This window comes from Delphinapterus leucas, chromosome 2 (assembly GCF_059928025.1).
Source record: "Delphinapterus leucas isolate spDelLeu-1000000601 "Yukka" chromosome 2, BTC_Dleu_Yukka2, whole genome shotgun sequence".
In the NCBI taxonomy this organism is placed as follows: domain Eukaryota; kingdom Metazoa; phylum Chordata; class Mammalia; order Artiodactyla; family Monodontidae; genus Delphinapterus; species Delphinapterus leucas.
The window spans coordinates 140,418,424-140,428,956 of NC_143130.1; the positions used below are offsets into that span (position 1 = coordinate 140,418,424).

Sequence of the window (10,533 nt, forward strand, 5' to 3'; positions counted from 1 at the left end):
GCCTGGCCACTCCTATGCTGTAATATCTGGGGGTTATCCAAGAATGGGGTAAAGAGACAGTTGCCAATTGGAAGCAGGGAAGGAATGATCAATATTACTTTTAATATAGATCCATCATCTAATCACTGCTCACCATCCTCACTACTACCACCCTATTCCAGCTGCCATCCTCTCTCACGTTATTATAACTGCCCCTTGACTGATCTCCTTGCTTCTCCCTTCAACCCCTATAGTCCATTTTCAACAGAATAGCTAGGGCGATCCTTTCTGAAACCTAAGACAGCTTGTGTTATTCTTTCATTCAAAATCCTCATACAGCTTTCCATCTTACTCATAATGAAATCCAAAATCCTCATAAAAGCCTACAGGATAGCACATGATATGACCCCACAGAACCTCTCTGACCACACATCCTACTGGTCTCCATCTCCCTCACTGTGCTCCAGCTACATCATCTCACTTGCTATTCTACAAACATGTCAAGTATACTCTCACCCATTTTTTTTTGCATTTTCTTTTCCCCATGCTTTGATGCTTTTCCCCAAGATTCCTCATAGCCCGTACTGCCTCATTTTCCACAGTTCTTTGCCCAGATTCCACATTATCAAAGAAGTCTTCTCTTTTCTCCCATATCTACTATTCTCTAGCTGGTAGATATTAGTCCTCAATGCATAAATGAATGAATGAGTGAATGAACAGAGATTCCATTGTATGAGGATAACTTTCTGGGTGTACTTTTCTTTGTGGTGCTAGCTGGGATCCCTTCCTCAGCATAGTGGAGCAATGTCCCCAGTTTACAAAGCCTGAGTACAAATATAGGCTGTGCATATTACCCTGATACAGATCTCAAAATCCTTTGATTTGGACTCTTTGGATGGCCCACAGCCACTTTCTTCCCAATCACTGCTGCTCTGAGTTTGGGGAATTTTTTTTCCTTTTTTTTGCGGTATGCGGGCCTCTCACTGTTGTGGCCTCTCCCATCGCAGAGCACAGGCTCCGGACGCGCAGGCTCAGCAGCCATGGCTCATGGGCCCAGCCGCTCCGCGGCATGTGGGATCTTCCCGGACCGGGGCATGAACCTGTGTCCCCTGCATCAGCAGGTGGATTCTCAACCACTGCGCCACCAGGGAAGCCCTGGGGAATTTTTACGGATAGTTTTGTAAAATTTCTTCCTCTGGTACCTTGAATTTTGGGCTGGTCTGTACTGGGGCTTTTTCTCTCAGTCTGATGCCATCTGCTTTATCTTCATTCAAAAGACCTTTCTCAACATCTCTGGCCATCAGTGCTCTTTTGCTAGCACTGCTACACATTCCTTTCTTATTTTCCTAGTTCCCTAGTCATTCCAGCGAGATTTGAGCAGAGAAGGTAGGTAAATACATGGCCTCAAGTCACCATCTGTTTTTTCTTAAAATTTTAATTTACATGTACACCTGCACATGTATAAAATTTTGCATAAATGATTAAAAGTGAGCATATAAATACTTTAAAAAATAAACATTTACGTAAAATTTCATAATATGTATGTGGAAACCACACAAATCTTAGGTATCTAATTTTATTCTCTCGAAGTAAATGCATTCCTTTAGCACCTAGATCAAAAAATTTATCTTCATCAGCACTCCAGAACCTATCTTTTGCCTCCTCCTAGTCAATCAGCCCTGAAAGGTAATGACTATCTTGACTTCTAATACCATAGATTAGTTTCCAGATTTTATATGAATGGAGTCATGCAGTATGTACTCATTGTGTTTGTGTCTTCCTTTGTTCAATATTGTGTTTGTGAGAATCATCCATGTTATGTACACCAATAGTTTCTTTCTCATTCTACTGCTAGGTATAAACCCCAAAGAAAACTGTACCTATGTCCTGCATAATAAAAATGTCCAGGGAAACACTATTCAGCTCCAAACTGGAGACAGTCCAAATGTCTACTAACAGTAGAATGAATAAGTAAATGGTTATATATTCATATTATACAATACTAAACATGCTTTTTTAAAGTGTAGGGTTTTTTTTTTCCTTTTTACCTAGATCCATCTCCATCCAACCTCTCATGCCTATTATAACCACACCAGCTTTCACCTATATCCAAGGTAACTCATGTTAACAACTTAGTATGTATCTTTACATATTTTCTCCTTACATATGCATAATCATAAATACACATACATATCTCTATTCTATATCTATACACACATGTATGTACACACATATCTGTGGAGGAGTTATTATCATAAAAGGTAGAATCACAATAAACAAATAAATACAGTTTCTACATATTGCTTTGTCATGTCCTCATATTAAAACCAGGATTCCTATATTTTTTAAATAGTATATGTCTGGAATAATATAATGAATATATTAAAAATTATGAAAAATTAGGTTAAATTTTATTGAAGCTACTTAGGTATTTAGTAGTTCATACCATCTAAAATGAGGAAGTTGACTAATTCATTTTAATAAACATTTATTACCATGCCTATGGTATGTCATTAAGCCCTGAAAATTCTTTTCTTTGCTAACTATACTTAGAGAACTGTATTCAGTTTGGAACACCATAGTATAACAGGATGAATGAACTGGAACTGGTTCAAGGGAGAAAACTGGGGCTCTTTCTAGTGAGAGAACTAAAAGACATGAACTGAGGGCAAGGTGAACGTATAGATGAGAGATGACTATGTTCTTCAAGTATTAAAGGGTCATAGTGTGAAAGAAAAATTATGCTTGTTTTATTTGAACCCAGGAGGTAAAATGACAGTGAATGGGGAGGAGTTATGGAGAGAGAGAATTAAATTCAGAATAAAAAATAACTGTCTAAGAGAAAACTTCAGAGATGGAATGGACTGTCTTGGGGTCCAGACATACTTGGTAATGTACTGTTGGAAAATGTCAAGCCACAGGTGGGTAATTCCACCTAAGTAACTTTAAGTTTCCTTTAAATGATACAGCATGACTCTAGTACTTATTTCAACTTTTCCTTTTCCTTAACAGTTATATTATTATAACCTTTATTTTTAATGGAAGATGATTGAATGTGAAAACCTAAACCAAGAAGACATAATTAAAGAACTGGTGAGTCAAAGCCAGGTTTCTTTTCAACTACATTTGTAAGAATATTAAATGGAACATTTCTACACTCCTTTCTGGAGCTTATCTAGAGATTTCTTCTACACCATGATCTTTGGAAGTAGAGAAAAATCATATATATGACACAACTTTTCTTCTGTGAGTGAAAAATGACATCAGTGAAACTGGCCGTTTATAATTCCTAATGGCAAAAATAAGTTTTTATTATCTTAAACAGGTAATAATCCAATTTCTTTTTTGAAAACAGTGTTTATGCAATGGTTTATCTTATGAGATGATTGGACAAGAAGGATCAGATACTTCAAAACTGGAAATGTTTTTCTCAGGGTATCCTCGTATAGTCGGATTATCATTATTTCCTAATTTAACAAGTCTCACAATTGTTGCTCAAGATATAAAAGAAATTTCAGGACTAGAAACTTGTTTACGGCTTAAAGAACTTTGGATTGCCGAATGCTGCATAGAGGTAAGTCTAAACATAACCTTACATGAAGATTATGCTAAGTCCTTTGGCTTTGGAAAAATAATTCATTGAAGTATATGCTTGAGGCATGGATCAAAACAGATAGATTCATACATGATGAATTGCAATTAAACCCTTTGCCCAGTAAAACAAAACAGAACAAAAACAGATAAATGGACAAAATATAAAAATAGATTTATACAAAGGAGAAAATAGAAATAAAGAGCCAAAACATAGACACATTCTACTTTTTAATAATCAAATCAGATCGAATAATATCCAGTACTGCTAGTGAAATTGGTTTACTTTGACCCTATTGGTTGTGTGAAAATTATAACATCTATATTGAAAAGCAATATTGCAAAATGTACAGGGTTATGATTATAACCATATAAAAATAGGTATCAAGTTGATTTAAAAAGAATATGAAAATTGAAAATAGTATTTAGGCAGAGGGATTGTATGATTTTTTATATTTTAGTTCATTTTGCTGGGTGTTGATTTTGCAATCTATTCTGAAAATGTGATTTTTAAGGAAAATGTACTTAAAATCTACTTTATTGAAGGATTAATAGAAAAACACAAGTTAACACTATTCAGGCTCCTCTTTTTTTTTTAACAGAAAATTGAAGGTATTCAAGAATGTAGAAATTTAGAAAAACTGTACTTATATTTTAATAAAATTTATAAAATAGAAAATTTAGAGAAATTATCCAGATTGGAGGTTCTTTGGCTGAACCACAATGCAATTAAAAATATTGAGGTAAGATAATTTCAGTGATTTATATTTAAAGTCAACTCCTGTAGAGTTTAACCACAATGTCCAAGAAATATTCATGACTAGTTTAATTAGTTAAGAAGAACTAATGTGTATGTAGCATATTGTAACATATAGAGAACTTCGTATGCATCATTTTCTTTACTCCTCCCACCGTGTCTGGGAGGTAAGGTGTTATTTCTTCTCTGAAGGTTAAAAAAAAAAAGGAGGTTTAGAGAAGTTTTGAATATAACTTGCCTAAGATTTTAAACACACTCTGTGTGATGTGTTTTTTTTGCTACTCCTCCTCCTCTTTTCCTCTCTGCTTCCCTCCCTGTTCCCTTCTCCTTCAAAAATTCTTTCCAGGTTCCAGAGAACAAAGTAGACTTCACTGAGGCACCCACTTACTTCTAAGCTTGTAAAGTAAACAGCACCTGGTGCTTGGAACACCTGGAGAACTAACCAGATTGCTCAGATGATTTATAAACATAGATTTTAATGATTTCTTCTAAATTATATATTGTCTAAAATTTTAGGGCTTGCAAACTTTGAAGAATTTAAGTGATCTCAACCTTGCTGGAAATCTAATAAGCAGCATTGGTATGTACAGTTTCATTTGGAATATGAGATAATGTTACAATAATTTTTTGTCAATATGAAAAGTACAGTCTTATAATATCTTTGAAAAGCATTTCTAAATCTATAATTACAGGATGTGAAAATACTACCCATTGATCAGTGGTTACTAATTATACAACGTTACTGTTAGTCTCATTTATATGCAAGAAAAGATGGTCATATACAACTCAGAAATATGACAAGATATGAACAGGAGGTAAAATGAGAAATTTAACTTTTTTCTCATCTTGTTTTTTTTTAATTAAAGGTCGATGTCTTGATCCCAATGAACAACTAGAAAGATTAAACCTTTCTGGTAACCAAATATGTTCTTTCAAGGTATGTTTAAGTGGAATAATTTATTTTATTCATCAACCTGGATCATGAACCATCTTTTTGCAGAAAATGGTCTAAAGAGTCCCCACTTAAAGAGTAATTTGTTTTGGACTACCCAATACTCCCAGAAATTTGAGAGTTACCTGATTAAATTGGCCCTAACGATCTGACACTATTAAAACCAAACAAATAACTATTTACTTGGCTCTTAGGATACCACTTTCTCTTAGTTTTTCTCCCATCTTTCTGGCTACACCTCTTTGGTTTTCTGGTTTTTCATCCTCTCCTAGCATCTAAAAAATGGATTGCCCCAAGTTAGTCCAAGATCTTTTCTCATTTCTATCTGCATTCATTCTCTAATCTAATCATCTTATAACTTTAAATACCTTTATCCACTTATTACTCCTAAATTGGTATCTCTACTTTCCCTAACAATTACCCCAAATGATAGACATCTCCTATCCTAACTCAAACTGATTTCCCCTCTACCGAACTTTTGTCTCCTGCAGCCTTCTCCATTTCTCTAAATGTCATCTCAATTCTTCTAATAACTTAAGCCAAAATCCTTGAGTCATTTTTGACTCCTCTTATTCATTCATACCCGATAACCAGTCCATCAGAAAATTCTGTTGGCTCTACCTTCAGAATATATCCAAAGTCTGACCATTTTTTACCACCTGCATCACTATCAACCTGGTTGAAGACACCATCATCTCTTTCCTGCATTATTGGAAAAAAAAAAGCCTCCTAACAGTTCTCCCTGTGTTTACCCTTTCACTGCACTCAGTCTGTTCTCCACATAGAAGCCCACTCCTTTAAAAATATGTCAGATCAAATCATTTCTGCTCAAAACCCTCCCTTGGCTTCTCATCTCTTTCAAAGTAAAAGTCAGTTCTTACAATGGCCCACCAGACTCTATATAATCTAGTCTCCCCACTGTCTCTCTGACCACAGCTTCTACCACTCTCCCCTTTGTTTTCATCATTCTAGCCACTCTGGTCTCCTCACTGTTCCTTACATATATCTAGGACACATTCACCTTAGGGCCTTTGCACTTGCTGGAGTATTCTTCCCCCGTATATCTTCGTGACTCATCTCATTTCTTTCTGGATGTTATTCAAATGTTATGTTCTTGGTGACACCTTTCCTGCCTAATTAAGTAAAATAGCAATGACCCCTACTACCCTCCTCAAGTGGAAGCATTCCATTACTTTTCCCCTGTTTTATTTTTCCTATTGGCATTTACCCACAACCCTTACTAGAATACAAGCTCCATGAGTACAGGAATTTGGCTTGTTTTGTTCACTGCTATATCTACAATACTTAAAGCAGTACTTGACTTGTAATGAATCTCAATAACCATTTGTCAAGCACATAAATGAGAGAAAAAAAAAAATAAGAAGACAATGTTTATGGTATATAATGTGGGTGAAAGCATATGGCATTCATAATTCTGACAGTGTCAGACTGAAGGTACATTTTCAAACACTTCCTCTAGACAATAGGTGAGCAAATTAGCTATAGAAATAATTTTGAATTGATCAATATTAAAGTAGGCATTTTTTTACTCAGAGAAGAATATAAGACACCAAAAATCTATAGAATGAGGCAGAATGTTATAAACACCTTAAAAAGAAATTTCAATAAAATTTAATTTTATTAGTCAAATTCAAGAGGAAATATCTGATGTGAACATTGAAGGGTTGACAGAATTTCAACAGGCATTGTAGGGAGGATTTTCTACAACGCAATGGGAAGTAGGCATTCCAAGATGAGAAGAACAATATGCAAAAAGGTGTGGAGGTAAGAAATCAGTGTTATTTGAGTAACATCAGCAGCAGAGATCAGAGGGAGCTGTGAAAGGTAAATTCAGAATGCTGTAGCAGGTAATGTTTAAGCTAACAAATGAGACATAAGCAGGAGTTACTTAGGGAAATAGCATTCCAAGCAAAGGTGTGAAGGACCTAAGTGGTGGAAAGAGTGTGGCAAATATAGAAAACTAGAAATCCTCTGTGCCTGGAACGGAATGAGGGAGAGAATCATGAGTTGAGGCTGAAGAAGTAAGTGCAGAAGGCTGGGAGGATAAGGTATCACCCTGCCAAGAAGCCATATGGAAGTTTATCTCACCCTGGCCAGCCATGGCAGCCTTGTGGTAAAGAGCAGAGGCTGCACAGGCAGAAAGATCTGTCACTTCTAGCCCTGCCACAAACTAAGGACAGCATAATACAATGGTAACATGAAGTTGAAGTGAAATAATAAAATAAAGCTCCTAGAATAATGACTAAACACAGTAAGCACTCAATAGATATGCCATTTTATTATCATTACTATCACTTTAATGACATTAACCTATTTCAATCTCCTCATCAAAAGGATGGGGATAAAAATAGGATTATTGTGAAGGTTCATTGTATGGCATAAAATTAAAAAGGCTCTCTATAATAATTATGGCCTCTCATAAAAACATTGAACATGACTCACAGCAACCTTTATTATTCACATATTAGGAATATTCCTGAAATATTATTATTCTGAATTTTTATGTCTACCCTTTCCAGTCACCCTAAAAAGATACTATCCTGGTGAAAGTGAGATGTGCTTTCATAGACTCCAGCGTCATCTAACTTCTGAGTGTACGTGGAGGATTCCTGCATAAGACTTCAAAGTTCACACCCGCCATAGCCCAGACTGATGGTCAAATGCAACACAGCCACCCAGAAATCAAACAGTATCTTTACTCTTCAGCATAGTCAATGGTTTACCTTCCTTGCCCTGCAGAATTTGACCAAATAATTCTCTGCACAACTCTATTCAGAAATCTCCTTTTTAGAGTCACCCTGATTAGTTAGTCCCACTCATGCTATGGGCCTAGCCATAGCCTTAGGTCCAGCCAGTAAGCCAAGTTATCACTTGTCCAGAGAGAGTTTGGACACACATTATCCACCTCACCCTGTCTTACTCTTAATTCTAGCAGCCTGATTTCACTACTTGCTTCCCGATTCCATTTGTATTGATACTTTATCTTCTAAATTAGTGCCTCCTGGTCCTTGCTTTGGATTTCCTTTAATTCTGATTCTGAGTCTCTTAACTAGCAGTGCATTCATTTAAGTCCAACTTTACCATAGTACCTTCCTACCCCAGGCACCACCCTAGTAATACTATTATTGAGAAAGATGTGAGCGTGTCTTAGAGGTTGGTAGAAAGTAATAAGCATTCAATTCAATTCACATTATTTATTTAGTGCCTGCTGTGTTCTAAATGCTGAATGCTGGGAATGCAGTGTTAACAGGACACAAACCCTGTTCTCAAAGAGTTTATCTCAGGAATTGGCAAACTTTTTCTATAAAAGGCCAGAAAGAAAATATTTCAGGTTTTGTGGGCCATATATGGCCTCTGTCACACATTCTTCTTTTTTCCCAACACTTTAAAAATACAATCACCATTCTTAGCTTGTGGACTGAGGGCCAAAGCACATACAGACCCTTGGTTTATAGACTTGTGGATAATTGACAATAGGGTGTGATAAATTCTATAACAAGGGTAAGCCCTGTGGCTAAGAGAGCTCATAGGAGGAGCATCTACCCCAAGCCTGGGGGATGAAACAAGGCTCTCAAAGAAGATGATACCTAGGTTGAGTCTTGACAGATTAAAAGGTAAAATTGGGGTGAAGTTCAGTCCATTCAAAGGCAGAAGCGTGAGTGAATGTCTAAATGGTCTGGGACATTCTGAAACTTCAAGTTGTTCAGTATGGCTAAAACATAAAATGTCAGGGTTTAAATAGAAGAGACGAGACTGAAGAGTTAAGCAAGGGCCAGATGCCAAATAAAGGAAGGTGTGAACAGTGACTTAAACTTCAAGATAAAAGATGTTAAGGAATCATATTGGTCTGGAAGTGCATTGTCAACACCTACCCCTCCAGAGGCTGTGAGGAAAATGAGGCCCTCAGGAGAAAGCTAGCTTTCAGTTGCCCTTAATAGGCAGAAAGGGCATTTATAGAAACAAACAACAACAACAAAAACCTCAAACCAAAAAAACCTAAAAATCAGGAGTTCAGTGTTAATTATATTAAAACATAGGTGCCATAGTCTTTGGTGAGAAGAGCAGACCTGGAGGCTGAGGAAAATAGCGAGCTGTGTTCCTGGGTGGTCAGTGTGGGGAGTATGGTGAAGGAGGTAGGAGACCTACATCCTAGTTACTCCTGGGGCACGTGTTAGCAAAGGGGCTGTGCAGAGAGGGAATGCTGTCTTAAGGAATAAATGGGCTTCAAGGTTTCATGTGGAATACATCATTTAGTAAATACTCTTTGTCATTTTACATTTAAAATGTATAGTTATATAGAGTCTGCTGTTTAATTATTGTTGATCCATTTTTCATGTATTTAGCATCTTTTTCAATAGAGAATAACACTTTATGCATCTAAATAACTTTAACATATTAAAGCACATAATTAGAATGCATTACATTAAATTATGGGTGATCTTAAGAGCTAAAATGCCTCCTTTAGAAGTGGAGAGTTGCAGTTAATCAATTGACCATTATTGTTGCTGTTGTTTTAGGACCTCACTAACTTAACCAGGCTGCGTCGCTTAAAGGATTTATGTCTCAATGATCCTCAGTATAAAACCAATCCAGTTTGTCTGCTGTGTAATTATTCCACACATGTGTTATATCATTTGCCTTGCCTTCAAAGACTTGACACGTTTGATGTGTCAGCAAAGCAAATCAAGGAACTGGCAGATGTAAGTGCATACCTAATCAGGTGTCTGTGTCTTAAGTTTAATTAACTCCTTCTTTCTGGCTGTGTCAACATGTGGTAGGTAGTATGATCTTGTCAGTGTTGTCACCAATTCTACTTTTGCCCAGTGAGCTGGATATTTCACATAGATGCATACAGATAATAACATTAGTACTAGAATCTCAATTTTGATGACAGTATTGGAAGGTAAAATAATAGAAAAACGTTTAAACTTACATAAAACTTGAAGGAAATCTGAAAAATTATCAGTGTTAAGAATAATTAAACTAATGCTATATATACGAAAATTAATAAAGCCTAAATAAAGTAGAACTGAAACAAGTAACCTCCTCTCATTTGGAGTATTATATATCAAAATTAGAAGATACCCATGGTTGATGGTAGTATGCCAGGATTAGGTAGATTTTAATCTAATTAAAGATGGTTTGGGGTTCTCTGTAAGCGTAAGTGAATCTACCCACACTGCCAAAATCTTGAAGATCTCCAAAATCTTGAAAAGGGCTTTTCCTGGGCTGT

General features: G+C 36.2%; 2 protein-coding genes across 2 annotated transcripts in view; one reads left to right on the plus strand and one right to left on the minus strand.

The window, feature by feature from the left end:
• The window catches only part of LOC111173101 (uncharacterized), a 161,045-nt gene that overhangs the window by 4,834 nt on the left and 145,678 nt on the right, over positions 1 to 10,533 (minus strand). The window lies entirely within an intron of this gene.
• Positions 3,025 to 10,533, plus strand: part of LRRC9 (leucine rich repeat containing 9) — a 93,081-nt gene continuing 85,572 nt past the window's right edge. The window contains exons 1-6 of the mRNA XM_089906269.1: positions 3,025 to 3,072; positions 3,335 to 3,553; positions 4,173 to 4,313; positions 4,844 to 4,907; positions 5,194 to 5,264; positions 9,818 to 10,000. Coding sequence (XP_089762395.1) covers positions 3,025 to 3,072; positions 3,335 to 3,553; positions 4,173 to 4,313; positions 4,844 to 4,907; positions 5,194 to 5,264; positions 9,818 to 10,000 — 726 coding nt within the window. The remainder of the gene's footprint in view (positions 3,073 to 3,334; positions 3,554 to 4,172; positions 4,314 to 4,843; positions 4,908 to 5,193; positions 5,265 to 9,817; positions 10,001 to 10,533) is intronic.